Source organism: Dermacentor silvarum, chromosome 6 (assembly GCF_013339745.2).
Source record: "Dermacentor silvarum isolate Dsil-2018 chromosome 6, BIME_Dsil_1.4, whole genome shotgun sequence".
Lineage (NCBI taxonomy): Eukaryota > Metazoa > Arthropoda > Arachnida > Ixodida > Ixodidae > Dermacentor > Dermacentor silvarum.
Genome location: NC_051159.1, coordinates 129408905 through 129430467, shown reverse-complemented (window position 1 = coordinate 129430467; position 21563 = coordinate 129408905). Strand labels below are relative to the sequence as shown.

At 46.1% G+C, this 21563-nt stretch overlaps 1 protein-coding gene across 1 annotated transcript in view; it reads right to left on the bottom strand.

Moving 5' to 3' along the window:
- Window positions 1-14798: 14798 nt before the first annotated feature.
- Window positions 14799-21563, bottom strand: part of LOC119455984 (carnitine O-palmitoyltransferase 1, liver isoform) — a 41772-nt gene continuing 35007 nt past the window's right edge. Inside the window, exons 16-18 of the mRNA XM_049669480.1 lie at window positions 20371-20527; window positions 18255-18371; window positions 14799-17558 (exon numbers count right to left, since the gene is read on the bottom strand). Coding sequence (XP_049525437.1) covers window positions 17370-17558; window positions 18255-18371; window positions 20371-20527 — 463 coding nt within the window. The 3' untranslated portion in view covers window positions 14799-17369. The remainder of the gene's footprint in view (window positions 17559-18254; window positions 18372-20370; window positions 20528-21563) is intronic.

Below are 21563 nucleotides of genomic sequence, written 5' to 3'. Positions count from 1 at the left end.
TCTGAGTGGCCTGACTGATTGCTTGACATAAGTACTAAGGCTGTGAACAAAACGTGACATTGTGTTTTTAACAGCGGAGCTGTTTAAGGTCGACGTTGAGCCGTGTCGAGCGTACGCCAAGAATCGGCGCAGCTGGGTGAGGAGCGCGTGCCGGGGCGCAGATGTTCGGACAGCGGCGAGGGTGAGAGAGGAGGAAGGCGCGCGCTGAGCAGCAGATGGGTGGAGCTAAAGAGAGGCTAACGATGACGTAGTGGTGGAGAAATCAAGGGAGAGTGTGTGCCAAGCAGAAGTTGAGGCGGAGCGTGAGAGAGAAGTGATGACGTAACCATGACCAGCAGGGTTCTCCTGAACTGAAGAGAGCTTGCGCTGGCGGCGGCTTCATTCTGCCGTGAGCATGGCTAGGACGAAGAAGCAGCTTTCTCCCGAAGAAGAAGAGGCGCGACGTCAACGGCATCGTGATGCTACCCGAGAGCGGTGTACATTTCTTTATTTAATAAACGTCTTGGAGATCCAGACTTTACAGATAGAGGAGCTGCGTCTCGGCAACGCTACGAAGAAGCTCACCGTGTAGATAGACGAATCGATGTTGAAGCAAAGTTAAAGCTAAGAAAAAGCAAGAGTTAACGCTAACTAAAAACAAAAGTTAAAGCTAAGTAAAAATTCAAGTTAACGCTAAGTATAAGCCATGTTAAAGCTAAGTAAAAGCTAGTATAAGCCACCAGCTTTGCTGTTTCATCAGTCTTCGAGACGTTAGGCATGTAAAGCTGGCTGAATTCTTTCACTTCTTTAAAAAAATTGCTATGCGCTCACTGCAGAGAGTCGGTGTCAAGAAGTGGAAGGGCCTCACGGAAAATTGGACATTCTGGCAGAAGGTCAAGTACTACCCACTCATCTTCCTTCTGGGACTATTCGCCATCGTTCTCGCAATTCAACATCTAACAACCATCTTCTGCTTTTTCTTAGGTGAGTTTCTGCCCCGAAGGTGCATTAACGGGCCGCTCTCTTCAATCTAAGAATACTACGTTCGTGAGTTACTGTAACGTGCGGCCTAAATTTTACGGTCAGGAAATAATAATCCGAGGACACCTAGGCGCTTCTTATGAGTTGTGAATGCGAGAGCGTTAGTGTCCAATTGAACGCGCTCTGAGCTGTCCTTTGAGTTTTGCGATGCGAGTAATGCACCATAGCAGTGCGTGCTGCCCGAGCCAGCAAGCAGCAGCAGCCCGCAGTGCGAACGCTGCATGCCACCGACGTTCTGCGCCACGAGAGACCGAGAAAGCGCGTCACGCGACTGCCCCGCCGACGACAACCCGTCTCGCCCTGCGGCGTCGCGTCGCCGTAGCTGCTCCGTCGAGGCGCACTGGTGACGTGGCGTCGTGGCAATGCCCTCTCCCCTCACGCAACACCTGGCACGCTAGCGCGGCAGCAGGTGTTCCGATTCACCCGATCTGCTCCGCAGAGGCACGCTCGCGACGTGGCGTCGCAGCCAATGAGAATTTATATGCCGTCTAGCTGCTAAAGACGTCGCCGGCTTTTTCACTCAATGGGCCATTTGATGCTTTCGCATCAAAAAGAGACAACACGACACGTGGCTGATTAGCAACTGGCGAATGACGATAGTCTAACAACTAGCAGTATAAAGTCAGTCATCGTGTGGCGTTTCCTCCCTCTTTTATCCATAAATTTATGCTTTACGCTACGGTGAGTATAAAGTTAACTGCAAGAGTCATGGGAGAAGTCCGGCAGCTTACCGCTATTCTTGAAAAGTGTACAATCATTGCATTCTACAAGTACTAATATATGCGGTAGAAACTTGGATTTTATCAAAGAAGCGTTCTTCTTTCTGAGGTTTTACGTGCCAAAACCAGTTCTGATTATGAGGCACACCGTAGTGGAGGGCTCCGGATTAATTTTGACCACCTGGGGTTATTTAACGTGCACTACAACGCAATCAGACGGGCGCTTTTGCATTTCGCCTCCATCGCAATGCGGCCGCCGCGGCCGTGATTTGATCCCGCTACCTCGTGCTCAGCAGCGCAACGCCTTAGCTGACTGAGCGACCCCGGCGGGTATCAAAGAAGCGGCTTAAGAAATAACTATTGCAACCGCGCAACGAGCGATGAAAAGGGAAATGAGAGGCGTAACGTTAAGAGACAGGAAGACAGCAGTGTGTATTAGAACAAACGGGGGTATCCGATATTCTAGTTGAGATTGAGGGAAAAATTGAGCTGCGCGGGCCATGTAATGCGTTGAGCAGATTACATGTGACATATTAGAGTTATGGAATGGGTTCCAATGGATATGACGCACAGTCGAGGGCGGCAAGGATCTAGGTGGTGTGATGAAATTTGGAAATGACGATGATGATGATGATGATACGCAGCGCTGTAGGTAACTTTCTTCCACATAACATTTTTATTTCTTCCTTGGAGGCGTGCATCTTCGCATGTCTGAACTATGATCCATAGACAAATGGTTCTCAAAATTTCAGTGGTGGCGACTCGCGACCCCTTGACTCGCTCACAGGACATTCAGGGTAACCGTCAAGTATTTCTTTGGTGTCTTTACGCGGAAATATGGGCAAGAAAGATGGACGTCAAGCCGTGAAGCATAGGCTACTCTTGCTGTTTTGCCACAAAGACGTTAAAATGTACTTTAACTTTCGCAATCGTTCCCCTGTTAATAATGAAAGTAACGACACTAGCCAGAAACGTCAATGTTGAGGTCCGTCACGTCGAATCAGCAAACCTTGCTCAACAAGATCACTTATTCGTATTGTGCGTTCTATCTACATTGACGTGGGGAATGCAACTTATCGAAAGTCACCTCTTTCGTTCTATAGACTATACGTTTATCAGCATTGTACTGTGGTCTTCGCAGATACCTCTCTCAAGAAATCCCTCGAGGCCACTCTTATAGAGCTCTGGAATCATAGCTTGGAAACCTAGTCAGAGCATTGACTTTGTCGAGTAAACTATTTTTTTTATGTTGCTCGAGGGGGGCCTTCTTCTGCAAGAAAAATGAGTGCCTCTCAACTGCAAGCCGCTGATGGTTGATTAGTATGTGGGCTTTATCTGACTGCTCTTGTTCCTAACGACAGTTCGCGCTAAGCCCACAATGTGCATCAAATTACCGTTTCTTTTTTGTTTCTTTTTTTAAGGAACAGAAGCGCGTTTACGAAAACGAGTCTGAGGAAACCGCGCGACAAGTAACCGGAGCGACTCTGCGAAAATGGCCCCGGTCAAAATCCTCTTATATAACAAGTGGAACAGGCCATTCCGGGCCACTTCAGTACATGAATTATATAGGCTGCGAAGCGATGCAAATCCTCGGACCAGGGCCCGGCAACAACGAACTAGGCAGTCGGTTCTATTTCGGTAGATAGTTCCAATCTGCGCCTCCCCCGGATATAGTAGTTGCACGTTGACGGCAGGGGCCTTGGCTCTGCTAGTCAGTACCGGGTGCTATAGGGCCTCTCATAAATGCAGTTGCGCTATACATGTGCCCGCTATACATGGCTGCTATAGACGAGAGAACGGTCGCCAAAGGCGCTACTGCGCCTCCTGACAGCGCCCCCAATGTGGAAATGTCAAGCAGCGCGGTCGCGCCGTGGTGCAGTCTCCGCTTTGTTTACATTGTTTCACCCGCGCTTTCCTTCGCTGCTCGTGCTCACGGCGCTCCGTGTTCGACGGCGGCCGATCGCGTGCTTGCTGAACAGCGATGCAAAGACTGCAATGCTGGTTTCAAGAAGGTTGCCGACGCCGACAGCTTTTTTTCGTGGCGGCAACCTCAAGAAACGGGAGCGTCTGCTTCCACACGTGTATGGCGTTGAACAAATTCTGGGCGGTGATGTGACAGTGAAAGCCAAGTGCGTGTCGGAGGTGTCCAACAAGATTGTATACGACATCGAGTTAGAGGTACACACCGAGTTCAGTAATTTAGTCACTTTTATTTCTGTATGGTGCAGTCACAAAGCGGTCATACATGCTTGCAGAGATGCGCAGAGACGGTGACGATTGCGGTTGGTTTCGTTGGTCGCTGGGCGCGCACACACGGCTGCTCTCATTTTGGCTCCTAGGGAGTGGCATCCGCACTGTCAGCACAGAAAGAACACATGCATTAGGCACCAATAAGCCAATAAAATTAATTAACGATGTAAGTACTACATATGTGCATAATGCCTTATATCATGCTGTATAAGTATTTAATGTATATCATGCCTTATTCAATGCAGACGTTAGAGTCATGGCAACTCATTATATTAGTGAGCATGGTATCTTTTCACTACTCATGAGAAATCGCTCATACAAACTGCTCCGCGAAATGAACCCAGATCACGGTAACCGGCGATTACCTTGGGACCAGCAGCACGAGCGCAAGAATAAGCGATACATGCCTCATCAAAGCAAATCTACTTTCTCGTCGGGCGAATGCCCCGCCGCAACTAAAGTAAGCTCACACCGATGGCCGGCTACTACACGAAACGAAGATTCTTGGAAGGAAGAGTGAAGCAGGAAGAATGTGCAAGGTGGCAATTACTTTAAAGCATGCTTGGATATTCTGAACCTAGAAAGCATGGCCAAGCAACAAACATGACGCGCACGTCTCGGGCAGCTGGTTTCCGATCTGCCGCTTACCGACGCACGCGATGACCGCAGCTTGCATTAAGTACGGATTGCCACCACACAAAAGACAAGTAGCACACGGCCCCTTTTGTTGCCTGAACAACTAGCAATTTAAGTTGCAGCGTTTGGAAAAGGGATATAATTCTCTTGAGCTCGTCCATGCCGATCGCGAGTGAACGAACAGTACAATCAATTAAATTCGTGGGTTTTAGTGCCAAAACCACGATATCATTATGAGGCACGCTGTAATGGGGGTCTCAGGAATAATTTTGACCACCGGGGGTTCTTTAACGTGCACAAAAATCAAAGTAGGCGGTAATAAGTGTATTCTTGCATTTCGCCCCCATCGAAATGCGGCCGCCGTGGTCTGCAATCGAGCTCGCGTCGTCGAGCTTAGCGGCGCAACACGTATGCATTTACCGCCAAGCTATCACGGCGGATGTCTCTCTACGATTCAACTACGCGACATGTCTAAACAAACGGCCATGCGCTAAATACAGGCATATTACTATTGCGTTTTTATCGAGCGGCCATGATATTGCACGCGAATGCGAAAGTACGTGACTTACTCGACTCGGCGCACTTCAGTTATCCACGCTTGTCGTCTGTCCTTCTCGTACCACCTCCCCGAAATTCCGTAGGACTTCACGGGCGGCTTTCGACCTTTCGAGGCTGTTGTGGCAATCGACAACACAGCAGTGTTGCGTGCCACCTTTCCCGGTTGATGAGGTCAGCTCGCCATAGCGAAAAGAACGTGTGCTTCAACGCATAAAACAGCGTTTTCCTCGAAAAGTTAACTGGAACGCCCATGCATTTCGTCGGACACTTTGAAAATTATTATCTCGAAACTGGTTCAGTCCTGAGAATTCGTTCCAAGTGGATACGCCTTGCGAACTCAGCGGCTATAATTCGTACATTGAAAGTTGTGGCGTAAGATAATTAATTAAAAAGTTATTTAGCGTAATTATCTTAATTATTCAGGAAGCAGTAATGGTTTCGTATTCGTGCGCATTCGCTGAGGCAACGTATGGCGCGGCGCCGAAAGTGCCATCTCGTTCCTCTAGAACAAACTGCTCCACAAAAAGGGTGAATAGCTGTCTACTAATTTGCTGTCGCAATCGATGCATCGCCTTTCGGGCAAAACTGCGACTTCTTTAACACGAAAGTGTTTTATGCCGGGGTCCACCACCAATTTCCTGTAACAGATGTGACGTCGACGCAAACGCATAAAATATGCTCTCTCTTGACAGGGATGGCGCCGCCATCTGGGAGCGGTGGAGCGAAGCACTACATCATGACACTATAACGAGCGCCGACAGTGAGCGCTTCGGTAGTTTCAGCGCAGCGGAGGCTCCAACGCGGTGTAGCCTGGTGTAGGCGGAGTAGACCTTCAGCTGAGGGGACGACGCAGTTTCTTCACATGGTTTGTCTATCGCGTCCGATTAGTTTTTAAAGCAAATCGGTTTCATTGCATCATTCGTCCGCTTCCGTGGTCGGTGGTTGGCGGTCGGAGGCTGGCGGTTGGAAGTTGGAACGAAAGCGTCGACGCTAAAGTCTCGCGTGCTCGCGTTGCGGTGCGGGTTCACTGCCGAAAGCCACCTGTCATAGCCCTTGGAGACGTACGTGCGTTTCACCATACTACCGTTAGAAATGTGCTGGCTAACGGTTCTGTTCTCTACGGAATTACGCAATAATTCGGACAAACTCTACCTAAATATCTTCACTAGAACACATATACGTCGTCACGCGCAGCGGCCGACGGGTCGGGACCATCGAGTAGCTGCTCTCCGACGAGGAAGTACAGAGCGTCGGCGGCAGCAGCAGCGAGAATATGGGCGGCGACGGGCCGCCCATGGCATCCGCAGAGGGCCGCGGATGCCATGCGCAAGCGTTGTGCCCGTCAGGACCCCGAATACCGTGAGTTGGAAAACGCAAGGCGTCGACGTGGCTACAGTCCATCGGAACGTTTCCCCGGGGCTACGGCGAAGTTCCTGCGGGAGTTTGTGGGCAACCCGTTTGGCGCCACGTGTGTGGTGTGCGATCGACTGTGGTATGCCGGGGACTTGACCACCAGTATCGGCGGCGTGCGTGAATGTGCGGCGGAGGCGTTGCGGCAGTGTCTGCAATCGGAGTTTGTGGAGCACGTGCGCGTGTGCGGAACGTACGTGTCGCGACGCTTTAGTGAAAGGTTCAGTGCCTCGGTCTGCCACCATCAACGGATACGTGTATCCGCCCATACCGGAGCACTTCCCAATGCTAAACGTCGTGGAGGAAAGACTATAGTGTCTCCGCGCCTTGCGTACGATCACTTATTTACTTTGTTAAATAAGTGATACCGCGCCTTACTTTGGTATCGTTGTGTAGAGGAAAGAAGTGATTACTCGATCATGCATGTGTTACACCCAAGAAGGTTGAAAAAAAATTTTAACCTCCTTGGTTACACCATACATGTGTCGCGTGCCCAGATAGCAGGTATAATCCATCAAACTCAAACCTGTGCTCACTAGGAGTTATAACGCTTACAAGTGAGCAATTTATTGCAGAAATTTGACGGTTGCTCGGCTACGGCGCCCCCGCGTTCGAAACGTAGGGCCCAGTAATGGCGTGTAGAGAAATCGGGCAGCAAGCACTCCAATCCACACCCACCACCTTTGACCACGGCGGGCCCACTACGAATAGGGAGCGAGCACGATTAAAAGAACAGACCGTAGAAACCCGCTTGCTGTACCATACTTAAGTAAAGCATGTCAGCTTTTTAATGGGTGAATAAATGTCACTTGTGTATTTGTGAACGTCCTTACTGAAACCTAGAGCACATACGTCCTCAAGAGCACGCACGAGACGTTTCACGTACCCCACTAATACAGCCTATCCGAATTTTTTCCAAGATGCCAGTGTACGAATACTCCAAATCTTCCACCCTTTTGCTGTGCTGTACAGTGTGTACCGTGCTGTTGTTCCCGTAGCTCGTACCACATTCGATGACACCCGGAACCTCACCCTTAATGTCAATCATATGTAAAGGCTTCTCCAACCAGTAGCACATATGATCCTACGCCACATCCCTCACCGACCTCTACCAGCTGCCCCTGGCATTTAATTGTTCCTCTACACCGGACTGGCTCATACTGCCAACACCCGGCACGACCAACGCTACCTAGTGGACTACGTACACAACTGCCTGGAAAAGTTCAGCGAAACGCTGGACTGAGGACTCTTTAGCATGGTGGCACCTTTTAGAACCAATAAAGTTTTCATTGATTCCCGACAGGCCGTAAAGGGGCTTGCAAACGTGTATTTTTGTGTGCGGTGAGGATGTGTGTGCTCTTGTGCCCGCTCTGCCTTCTCTTCCCGTTCCCAGCAGTATGTGACTTATACATAGCCGGTTCAACAAGTAAAAAAACGATTTTCTTTTTTTTTTTCCTTCTATAGATAAGTTGTGCTCCGTGTTCAGTTGCCCCTGCCGACACGAGACATTCCTGAGCTGGGCCGAGGAGCAGATGGCGCGGTACCCGTCAGGAAGGTGAGGAAGAAAAAAAAATGTCGCAGTTTGGCCCGAAAGATAGCAGTTTTATCGGCCGTGTAAACTTGCAAACATAGGCACACTAAATAAATTAACAAGCATTGTGTCACGCGCGCACAAGCAAACATGAACGCATGTCACTCGATGACCGCGGAAACTCGCTGTCAGAATGCTGGAGTGAGTGAGCGAATTGACCTTCGGCTGCCGCTCGCATGAACGCGAACTAAGCTGCGAAAACACAGCGCAAGGCGTACTTTGTCCCCGCCGCAAATGGCTTTCAAGATACAACGGCTGGGCGGTCGCGCGCGGCGTGGAACGCCCCCCCCCCCTCCCTGCCCTCTCCCCGCAGCGTTGCGGAGCGTCGCTTCCCAGGCGGGCGCGCGCGGCGACGATATTATCGCCCTTGGACTTTATACGGAACCTCACGGCGACGACGACGGTGACGGCAGAAATGCGCTTGGAGTGTCCTTATAATTGCTATCACAATAAAAAAATCACAGCATATCCACGAAGTGAATGATGATGAGTGGGCGAAGCACCGGGGGATCATTCGGGTAAACCACAGCTACGGACGAGAGATAAAGAGAGCGCGCGTCGGGAAAGAGAGACTCAAGGTAGTTTTATCAGCTGTATAAACTTGGACATGCAGCAGCACCAGCAACGCGCAGAACTGTTGTCGACGCCGTCGGCGTTTTGCCCGCGTTCGCACCGAACGCGCGCAAAGTGGAACCGGAACCGGAAGTGGAACCGGAACGCCATCTAGTGAACACTTCATAAAACTACAGGTGGCTACATACTACTACTACTACTACTACTACTACTACTACTACTACTACTACTACTACAGAGGAGGGAACGACCCACACCCTAAGGAGCTTCGCCCCTAAAAAATGTGCAGCAACCATCGACGCTGATTGTCAATGCAAGCGAATAGCCGAACGCTTTTGGAAAGCTATTCGCTTTAATCAAGAAATGATGCGCTTGAAGGCGTATATCTGTTGCAGTGAGGACACTTAGGCGGCGTTTGTTCTTTCATTGCGTAATTCGATCCGTAGAGAACGAAGCCGTTGACCAGTACATCTGTAGTGGTGCAGGACCCCTCTCCTGCAGTCGCCACGTGGGGAGAGGGCGGCAGAAGAGGAAGAGGGCTGTCCTTCCCGAGCACTCCACCCAGCGTCTAAACCTTCGGAGGCCCCAAAACGCTCGCGCGACAGCAAGTGCCGGCATGCTCGTCTATTCGCTTAAGCGCACAACTCCACACGATGTTAGCCAGACATGTCCTTAAGGGAGCCAAGTTTTACCATCGAGTTGTCGACCATCGCCTATATATTTAGAACCTCCGAATACCCCTGGGTGTTTGATAAAACTTGAAGTATTATTTTACCATTGCAAATACCATATCTAGAACTCTTAAGCTTGAGAGAACAAGGTTCGCGTAGATTTCTTTAAATCCGATTTACTTGCTTTTGGCGTGGCGTTCAGCGACGAACGCACCCTTCAACTCCGCTGCGCGCGCGCGGGAGAGAGAGAATAAACATTTATGCGAGAGAACGCGCCCTTTGTATCGGCGCATCGTATCGTATCGTAGCGTAGCGTATCCGCGCGAAAACCTGACTGCCCATCACCAACCAGCGACAACGAAAAGGGCGAAAGTGCCAAAGAAAGCTATTCGCTGTAAAAGACACCAGCGCAACCTGTCAACCATCATCGCAGCGGCAACAGTCACCAAAGAGACTGCGACACGTACGAATCCCTTCTCGCCCAGGTGGACGCGGGAGGACGGCAGCGTGTGCGAGTACGAGCCGTCGCGGGACGAGGTCGAAATGAGCGAAGAACTGGAGTACTTGCTGCTCACGTTTCCACGCGAGCCCGAGGGCTGGCTCGACGAGCTGTACAACGTCGTCAGCAGCTGACAGGAACGTGCGTCAAAAGACAACGCGAATGAATTGTTTTCTCTTTCTCTACAAAATGGCGCAGTTCATTGCCCATTGTTCATGGGCCAAGCGTATTTAGAAAGATGAGAAGCACAACTTCGCGGTTATCTTAGGTTTATTACCCAACAGTTTCGGTCGGTGAAAAGGTCGGCACTGACCGAAACTGTTGGCTAAATAAACTTAAGATAACCGCGAAGTTGTGCTTCTTTTATCTTCTTCCTATCTCTCTCTCTCTCTCTCTCTATATATATATATATATATATATATATATATATATATATATATAGTTATGGTCAAGGCAACCCATACAGAATATAAAAATACATTTAAAAAATAGCGAATTGTGCTATACTGAATTGTGCCCACTGATCTCTGCATTAGTAGAGATTAGTGCGTGGGCTTTTCGTTGCCACCACACTGTCCTAGCTGCTATTAGCTGTTCAGTCCAACAAAAAACAGTTTCGCCATAAGGGCGAAGCAATGAATGCGATAGCAGCAAGTTATAGAATATTACACGAAGTGTAAGACTCGTAGCTGTAGTGGCAGTATGAATTGAATTAAACTAAGTGACTAACTGAAAAGGAGCTGTTGTGCTAGGGGTCTTCTGTTTGAATGCTGGCATCAGACAATTTAAATTATGTTTATTAATTAAAGCCAACTTCTTCCTCAGCGACTTTACTACCACTTTTCCGTATCGGTTTTTGTTTCAAACCTCTTTCCTGGGCCAATCCCAGATGTAGTGCAAGTGTAGTGTAGTGCATCCGCGCCAATAAAATTACATTATTTTTAGGTTTGAGCTCTGTTATTGTTTTGCACATTTAAGTCTGAGAAGATTTAAGATAAAAGACATGCACTGTCGTCTTGTTTCATGGCGTTTGTTTGTGGGCTGCCATTCTCGAAATTCCGAGCAATAATTTTGTCAAGAATGCAAGACCTGGTATGAGCAGCTGTAGTGATAGAATGGTGTGCCAATATAACCAGCATATACCGTATATTATATAGCAAGGCGTGGCATGTTGCATACATATTACACCTAAATATATACGGAACCTAACGGCAACGGCAAAAATTCCTCTGACGTGTCCGTATAATTGCTATCACAATAAAAGATGTTGCTGTAAATGCCGTTTTCTAAAGTCGCCAACTTCCTATGTCGATCGCTCGCGAAGTCTTCGAACACGTGCTCTCATCGCACTTCCGAACATCCCACTTATCGCAGGATTTTTTTTTTTTTTTTTTTGGGGGGGGGGGGATGTAGGGGGTGTATTTGGGGAGGGAGTACATATAAAAGCGATAACCTGAGCGCACGACGGGCGTCGAAAGCTGTCTGCGCGTGTATTACTCAAGAGCGCTCGCACACGTTGGCTTCTCCACAACAATAACCTTCATGAGGAGAAGCGAGCTTCAGTGATTTCCTTCGTCTTGCAGATCGTTGTAATGGGAAACAAGCGTGTGTGCGCATGAGCATGCGTTAATGGCACATTCTACTGGTCGCCAAAGAGCGCCACGGCAGAGTCATGAATCTGTATATAAGGCAGAAACTAAGTGTTAGTACGACCATAAGCGGGCTGCTGTTACAATAAATCAAATAGTAAAGCTAGATTATCGCTACTACAGCCGCTTATTATCGTCATAGAGCGTTAAAGCTGCTTTTAACGACTTTTGTAGTACAGCCAGACTGCTAGAAAACGACGCGCCTGATAATCAAATCGCGGTTTTGGCACGTAAAACCCCAGAATTAATTTATTCAAGGTGTGGGGAGGGGGGGCAGGGCGCACCTCGCTGGTCCGTACGGGGTGTGCCCCGCTGCGCGAGCACTGGAACGCCGAGATCTGGCCGGTATTGAACGTAAGCATCCGTGCAGTCATCATCATTGATTACCACCTCGAAGTCAGACCCTCCCCTTTTGTAAACAAAAAAAAAAAAAAAGAGAGAGAGAGAGGATCCGCGCCTGCGCCACAGTCATCGTAAAAAATAGACGCCGCCTTGCAGATCACGTCGATAGCGGATTCAAAGCAGTTACTACTTTAGGAAGCATTGGTTTAATCAATAAAGTCGCCAACCGGCCAGCACGCAGAAAAGTTGCGCCGACATCTGCTCATCTCCAACTTGCTTCCAGCGACATCGTGGAAGCTGCGGACGTTGCTCCAATATGGTACTTCTGAGGTCAATGTACGCGCATTTTTAAATTACCTTACCTGGTTAATATTACTTCCGAAGGTAGAGGTGCGCTGAATTGGCGATGAAGGATCACCGACGGAAAGAACACAGATACTACTTCGTATATTACTTCCACCACCCGACTGCTAAGGAGGGAAGGGGAAAGAAAAAAAAAAAAGAAACGCATACTTTACCATATCGTTGTTCGGTAACCCAGCTGCATTACTAAAGTGCAACACGGTTTAAACGGCAAATGTTTGAACTCGGTACATACATGCTATACCTCGGCACCGCTACCTACACTACAAATCTAAAATATCAAGAAAGAAAAATAAATGCCACCCTTACCGTGACAAGAATCTTAAGCCTGAAAAGTAGCAAGAACGAAAGACGAGTGGCGATGCCCCCTGAAGTTCCTGCCCCAGGAATCGCATGTATGGCCACGCTTAACCGACGCGCACACGGACCTTAGACTGTCCGCGTAAACAAGGACAGTGCACAGAAAAATCTGTCATCAAAGCGATGCTGCGACAAATAATGGACGCCCTGCAGCTGCTACTGTCTGGTTTAAATACGCCAGGGGCGCTAACAGCTGCAAAAATTATGCAAGCTATAGACACTCTTTTAGCTACACTGCAGTAACCTCTACTTCTGCCAGCGAAGACGACTGTGCTGTTCTGTGAAGTGTGCACGTACGCGATGCACAGAAACAGTATGCTGTGCAGCCCTCATCATCGTGTTCACCGTACCACCACCCTCCTTCCTCTCCACGTCCTGTCCCTGTTATTCCCCCAAACCCCTTCCCCAGCGTGGTGTAGAAAGCTAGAGGCACTTTACTCAGGCCGACCTCTCCACCTTTCTGCCATTAAAAAGTCTCTCTCTCTCTCTCTCTGCCCCAGTTCACCGTGACATCATGGATCTAGGCGAGTCTTGTCGGGGCTAGTTCTGTATCGGTAAACAGATGTACTATATTGTATTCTACCAGAGCCAAATATTGATCTCTGTTAAGTCTTAAGAACATTTACTGAGCCACATAGGCCCAAGAACGAGAAGGGAAAAATAAAAGAACTTTGAAATATGTGACGTCACTCTCACGCATCGATACATATGTATCGGCGTGAAATTAAAAATATATATACTTTGACCTTCACTGCAGGACCCAAATAAAGTTTGTCCAGTCCAGTCCAGACCTTCACTTTCTCTTCTAATAATTAACCCATTAGAAAAATTAACAAAATGGTTTTGAACGAACTGTATCGGTCTAAACCGATTCAGTGTTTCTCTTAAGCATCCACTTAAATCAAAGCCTTCAGAGTGCTCCCTCTCCTTCTCCCTGATGCAAGTTGGCAAATCTAGCGTTTTGTCAGTTATAAGTTCAAATTTGCGGTGCACATCATGATGCCTCTCCAGGACTAGCTCATCGTATTTCTCAATGGCATCCAAAAAAAAGTGCCGTGCATTCTCTTTCTGATCCCATCACTAGCATTCACGGCCGCGCAACTTTATCTGCTATTTTTGCACATGCTCAGTTGTGTTACCATGGCCCTGGCAGTTGTTTTCTTATTATATAGTAAAGATGCTTATAATGCTTGTAAAACGTATTTGTGTAATAAGTGTAGCATGATGGCTAGTATGTCCAGCCACTCAGACTGGAACTAAATTATGGGATCTAATGTCCCGAAAACGCACAACACGGTACAAGGGACACTGTAAAACAGTGCTACGGTTTAATTTTGCTACTACAAGACTGGCATACCGCCACGAACCAACCTAAAATCGTTTTTGCCGCCGACATTCGAACACAGAGTGTCGAAGAGACAAACGGCAAAAAGAAACGGAGCACTGGCCAAATGCCTTTATCCTTAGAATTCTAGACAAAAATCAAACTCCCATCTTCCTACAGCACAATAATATCTACATCCAACATCTGAAAACTACCCAAGTATTGAAGCCTCACATGCCTTCTCGGCAATACGAAGGCACCAATTCATCAGCTTTACTGCACATCTGAACTAACTGAGTACTCTTTCTGATCCCATCACTAGAATTCATGGCCATGCAACTTTATCTGCTATTTTTGCACATGTGCAGTTGTGTTACCATGGCCCTGGCAGTTGTTTTCTTATTATAGTAAAGATGTTTATAATGCTTGTAAACAGCATTTGTTTAATTATTAAGTGTAGCAAGATGGCTGGTATGTCCAGCCACTCAGACCGAAACTAAATTACGGGATCTAATGTCCCGAAAATGCACAGCACAGTACAAGGGACACTGTAAAACAGTGCTACGGGTTAATTTTTGATCACCTGCGTTTTTTTAACATGCACAGGAAGCAAAGTACACCAGTAGCTTTGCATTCCAGCACCATTAGAATGCAGCTGCCATGACCAGGAATCAAACTCGCGACCTTGCGCTCTGCACCACAATGCCATAGCCACCACGACATGCCATATTAACAGATGAGCAATACTAGTACTAGCATAACGGTGATAAGTGATAGCCCGCTACACACACTCCACAAGAGAAATACTCAGAACTAATCCACCACACAAAGCATACTGACATACCATGATTTTATTACAGTCGTCACCATGCAAACACTGTTAACTTTAAGCACATACCATCAGTGAATAGACCTTCATGTATATATACAAAAGGCTCCAGACATACAAAAGCGCAATACACATTCTATAAAAATTGTCTTCAAAACCACTGCCACTAAAATTGACAAACCGCATTCCACAAGGAAAAAAAAAAAGATGAATCGACAATAACCAAAACACAACTTTGGATCGGTATTTCATCTCGCATGCCAGAGAGCTTTTCAGAAGTCCCACACAAGCAGACCTCTAAAAAATGAGCAAGACTTGTATCCGGGAAACTATGTTCGCCGAGTCAACAAACAATCGCGCATCTGTATAAACACACACAAACATGAACACACACTGAACTGCCCATGCAAACATTTCATTGATAACAGTTGCTGCATCTAAAATCTGAATACAAAAATGGCTGGTACACTGCACCCATTTCGGGCAGGGAAAATGAAGCAACTCCAAAAGTGGAAAGTCCCGGGTAAAAACGTAAAAAAATAGATAGACTTCAAGACTGTTCAACAGGTAAGGAAATACAACGCTAGCATAGATCAAAAGAAAACCAGTGCTGTTTAGCCAACAGAAAAAGCCAGCAGCATTAAGTGGCGAAACATGGAGATTTACATTGTATCGTGACAAGTGCCTCCCAATGGCACAGCATTTGCCCTCCCTTTGTTCTCTCCTAAAAAGTGAACATTTAGTGCACAACTTGCATTATTAGACTTGACCAATGTCCAGCAGACTATACAGCACTCAGGTAGTAATAATACTTCTGCAGTCAATAGCTTTGGCTTCACTCAGCAAGCAAGACCTGTGAACGCTACCACAAATGCACTGCGCTGCCCCCCCCAAAAAATGGAGCTATAGCTCCTGTCACATAAGTACAGTGTACTCCACTGTTAACACGAGATGGCAGGGCATGAGTGGATTTCTCTTAGTTGAAATACTACAAAAGCTCGCAAAAGCAGACGACTCATTGTAGGCGCCACTGCCTCCTCTGTACTCATTCATCTGCGTAGTACATCTCATCTGCTTCTGCCTGCAGTCGCTAGCTGGGATCCCTACAGAGTGTGAGCCCGGCACTTCCATGCTCCCTTTAGCAGTGTAGTGCACTGTACATCAAAGGTCCTCTAAGTAAAAAAGAGCAAAGATTTCAAAGCAATAGAAGCCCAAAAGGTTTGTGTTTGTGCTACATGGTGTCCTCGAAAGCCTTTGCTAGAAAACCAGCACAGCCCCAAAACTTACTCCATGTTGAAGATGGACAAAAAAAGTAGCCCACTGCAAATAACAGTGCTTTGCTACTTTGTTCACTAGTACAAAGCCTATGTTCAACCACAGCCCCCCCCCCCCCCCCCTTTTTTTTAAGCTTTACAAAAGTCATGGCTACAACAACAAAGCAAACTTGACAAATTACAGTGCACCTTGATGCGGAGGTGGCTAAAATCCACCATGCTGCATAACCACTTCCAGCTGCTTATTATCCTGATAATTTTGATGAAGCCTGTGCAAGTAAAAATCTGACAAAACACCAAATGTTGTAAATCATACGTACCTTACTTCCAATTATTTCTACCTCTTTGAACAAGGCATGCTGAACCTATTCTCCCATTCTTCCTTGACATAGGTAAGCATTACTTTAAAACAATTTGCAGGTGTGACACATCTTTACAGCTTTCAAAGAATAAAGCTATGTTGTAACCACAGTAATGTTATGCTTTTGAAATTACTGAAAGTAGACACATGCGAGAAAAGCAAATGTAGCATCAATAATTTCTGGCCTACGTGACGTTTCAAGAACCACTGACCAACAAGTCAGCCATGACTGATTTCATTTTCACTGTTTATAATTAACAATGGCTCGATGCATTAACCATCTAATGACAATGTACTTTTTGTACTGCCAAGTGGCTTGACTTAACGAAAACACCATTATTCTTTGTGTTCTAGTCCTACGAAGGACCACGAAGGATAGCAAATGCAAAAGCCAAGGTTACAGTAACTGACCACTGTGTTTGAAAGAGCACTGAGGCACTGATGGCACCAAATGCCATTTATGTGAATATTCAAATTTCCAAGAGAAGCCATCTCCTTTCTAGAGAGCGTTCCAACGTCCCACAAACCATGTGTTTTAGTAGTTGTAATATTTAATATACAAAAATCAACCAGGGATCTGCACTAAAATTACAGCAAGGGTTGCAGTTCCTCAGTAAACTTAAAATCTTCCTTCCATTTACCACCGTCACCATTACCACCCAAGTAAAATTTGTCAGCATAATTAATCTGCTGGTAGATGGGGAACAGCGTACACTACACCTTGAACATTATGTCATTCATAAAAACACTAAAAAAGTGCAAAGGGCTTGCAAACTTTGCAAGCAAGTCAAGCACTTAGATGTATAGGGGAGCTCTCTTGCAAGTGTGCCAGGAAGCACTACTTTTGACCGCTGTAACGGTGTCATGACCGTTGCAAAAGGCTTTCAGTCATTTTGGTCGCACTGGGCCTCTTGTTCCTTGATACGTACTCCTCTCTGCCTTAAAACCCAAACAAAGCCTTCATCTCGTCCATGCTTTCTTCTAACGTCCTCACAAACCTTTCAGAGTTTGTGCTTGTGCAGGATTTTTTGGACGAAACGTGAAAGAAGATCTTGGAGTTGTTCGGAAAGATGTAGGATACTCCGTAGCCGTCGTCGGAAACTGGCCCAAAACCACCTCCAGGAGAAATCTGCAAAGTAGGCAAGTGACAGATTCTTGATGATTGATTTGCGGGACTTAACGTCTCGAAGAGAGATGCTGCAGTGCAGGGCTCCGGATTAATTTTGACCACCTGGGTTTCTTCATGGCGCTCGTAAATCGCATGGCAGCATCAGAAGTAAGTTATTGAATGGAATCAATTTAATATAGAGGTTACAATTTACAAGGAAATGTAAGTTCTGTTGTCTAAACTCTACTATGGGTTTTCATAATTCTTTCCAATACCAAACAAACTGTTAGGCAAGATAAGAATTCATGACGAGACATCTGATACTTCTTTCAGCCCTACCAACTTTTGCTGTACCTATAGTAAGCGTGAAATAAAATGTCGGCTTTTGGTATTGCAAATGCCAGGGCAAAAAGGGTGCCAGTGTTGCATTGCTTTAATTTTTCATTTCTGTAGAGTCGCAGCATAACAGAATTTGGGAAGCACTGCTTTCTGTCCATGCTTTCTTCTAAAGTCCTCACAAACCTTTCAGAGTTTGTGCTTGTGCACTGCAATAAAACAACCTTATTAGACACCAGAGCAATACATGCATCATTCATTACCTTTGCCTGAGCACAAGGGATATGAATCCTTTCCAAGTCTACCAAGGTCTACTCAAAAGAAATGTCATGTTATCCCATGCATTCAACACCTTACCTCCGGTAAACACAAAAGACTTGCCTTGTTCCTGAACACCTCCAGGTCTGCATCAGGTGAGTAATCCAGCTGCGTGTGTGGCGTCTGGCTTGTAGACAATGTCCAGGGACGCAGAAGCACGTTGGTTAAAAATTCACTTTCCTGTATGAAAAGTATGCCAGACAACAGGTTCAGCTTAAGTGAAATTACAACTAAAGAGGATGGCAAGGGACACATTCATATTTCTATGGGCTAAAAAAACCTTAGTAGCCCAGCAATATTCAATTAGTAAGGTGACACAGTTAATTTAATGGCAAGCCACGCTAAACTTAAGTTTGGACCACACGCATGCTTGCCAGCTGGCGCTCACTCCTGGCCACTCCTTGCTAGACACCTTGGCAGACTTCACTTCGTATTGAATATTTACAGCGCTTCAAAATGCACAAGTTGGATGTGGCTATTATCCGTCGGTCAAGCTGGTGCAGGACAAAGCTGGTCCACACCATGTAGCACAGCCAGACAGGAACATACGAGCGCGAGCCCGCACTCAAGCCCCGTCTTCCACAAAGCAAACACTGCGCATATGTACTACAGTAGCTACTACAGTTGAAAGCTTGGCAATTTCGCAATTTTCAATATTTCTGTAAAAAAAGTTGCTTCCGACAGTCACTAGATTTTAACTTTCTTTTAAATGCAACAAGCATGATCAAGTTTGGTGCAGTGGCTGCTGAGAAATAAGATTTCTTCGTTTCCATGTATTTAGATAAAAACTCCGAAGCTTGCCCTTGGCCTAGACACTGTGTGGCTGTGATTTTCTAGCAATGCCTTTTATGCTATCCCTTTCCAAGCTTATTGCACTTTGTCGGTGGTTGGAGCGACCTCCGCACACGTTATCAACAGGATCAGCCGGCCACGAACAGTTGATGATATGAGTGGCATAGAATCGTGCGGAGTAAGCATGACAATGATTGAGACACTGGCCAAGATTTTGTAGCAATTTACTTATTCATGATACCTCAAAGGTCCTAGAACGGGACATTACCCTTCATGTAATGTCCCGTTATGGGACCTTTGAGGTATCATGAATAAATAAATAAATTTCTACAAAATCTTGGCCAGCGTCTCAATCATTGTCATGCTGTCGCTACAGATAAACGAAAGTATAGTCAATGTATGCTCCAAATCCTCATCAGCGATTGCTAGGCTGACTAGGCATCACTAGTTTCAGTTTCACGAAGCACTGGCGTCGGCAACATGGCTGATGACCATGTCAGAGACATCTGAAATAGAAAATATCACTATTTCTGCTTGACTTGATGGCCAAATTAGCACACGGTCGTGCAGTCAGAGCCCAAATTATCGCACTACGCGCTGTAAGGTGTCAAAAATATTGGTTATCCTTATACATTAAGTCTATGGGGCTAGTGGTGGTGCCATGGGACTGTCCGAATTATCAAGCATGTCCGAATTATCGCTGTCCAAATAAACGGTCATTCACTGTGGCCAACGGACTTGACCTGCAGATAAGGCTTCTACGACTGAAGAGCGTGCTTGCCGCGATCGTTATGCTCAGTGTTTTACTTGTTTTGCTGTGCACAGGTTTGTCCAATAAAGAATTAGTTTCGTAATTCACAAATTGGCACTGACTTCACCCCCACTACAATGTCACAATGTACTTGCTATTTTAGGCAATCTTTGCAAAATAACAACATGATCAGTCATCACAAGTCAAGACAAGATGGCATTGCACCTAACAGCCAAGCAATGTGCTGTGCCTCTAGAAGTGAAGTGCTAAGAGTGGTGAAGCATCAGCGATATCCTTTGCAAATGGCATGGGAATGCTTATAACAAATAGCAAAAAAAAAGAAGTGGTTTCATAATTAGTGCTGGCAAAGCATTGAATATTATTTTACTTATTTTTTAAGCACTGCTATCAAGGCTAGATACTTTGAAGCAGTAAAGTGAGTTCACAAACGAACTTTTGACGAGTGCATTTTATAGTGAGTGTCACTAAACCTTTCCGTGTGACAGCTTGCAAATGATGGTAATGGCACTTCACTCATTCAATGGTAACTTGACTCTTCGAAGTGACACTAAATCTGCTCGTTCGACATGGGTACCAAAAGCAGACAGGTTGTGCTGGTTATGCCATGGAACTCACATATTTCAGACCCTTGCAGGCCACGTAGAGAGCAAAAAGGTGCCTGTCAACACCTTTGCCGCTCATTGCGTCCCGGTAGAGCCTCTGATGCTTGGCACTTGCACGTTTAAGAAGTCGAATTTTCTCCTCTGTACTCACACTGTTTTCCACCATCGCCCTGGCAAGGATAAGATAAAAGAAAGCTTAAGGAAGCAAGCACAACAAAAAAACACACAAACTGAAATTTCAGTAGTAGCTTACTCTTAAAAAAACTGCTTTCTTTGGCTAGAAAATAGCAATTATTTCCAAAAAAGAATGAAACTCGAGCTTCTTCTTTCTGAGTACTGTGCCTAAGTGACAGCACTGATGTCATAGTGACATCGCAAACTTCATGATATTTTTTGCAGTTTATGATATCTTTATGTGGTCGTGACTAATGAAAATTCGAGGCCCTCGGTTCCTCTTCTTCTCGTCTTGTATATTTGAGGTCGTTTTGCATGCAAGAAAAGTCAACCAAACTTGCCAGGTTGGTTGACTCTTTTTAAAATTCGGTACAATCTATTATAAAAAACAAGCGACTAGCCTCTCGCTAGTAATCCAGACAAGACAAGAAAGTGGAGACTTGAGGTGATTAACAGCCTCAGCCTCGAGCTAACATTTCGAGAAGGGGATCTGCCTTCATCAGGGCCCTACTGGCAAATGTTGACAAAACCTAAGACGTCATGGGAAGCGGGTGCGAGAATTGGGAGGTGGACCTGGTCTTTCATTACTGTACCATTTCTGACATGCTAGTCATCTGTTAACGGCAAGACTGACCTATCTGCAATTGCAGAATTGTTACCCTACCAATCTATAAAAGCTTATTTGTCTCTTCAGTGCTCTTTTAACCCTATCTGGTACAATGATTCCTGTAGGAATCAATGTTTTGCAGAAGATATCTGCAATAGAGAAAAATGACAAAATTATTTTTAGAAATGTGAGTGTCAGCAATGCTAATTATAGCATTTGTCGACTTTGTGCCACAGATATATAAAGCTCTTCCTGAAATTTCACAAACGTCCATGTGCCACCTTACACTGAGGTTACACCTTCTCACTTTATTTTTGAACCTGCTGCCTTATTGCATATAACCTGCCTTGGGTGGCACAAAAATGATCTCCAAATAATCTGTGGCCACATTTTACACATTTATGTCTGCAAATTATGAAGTCAGA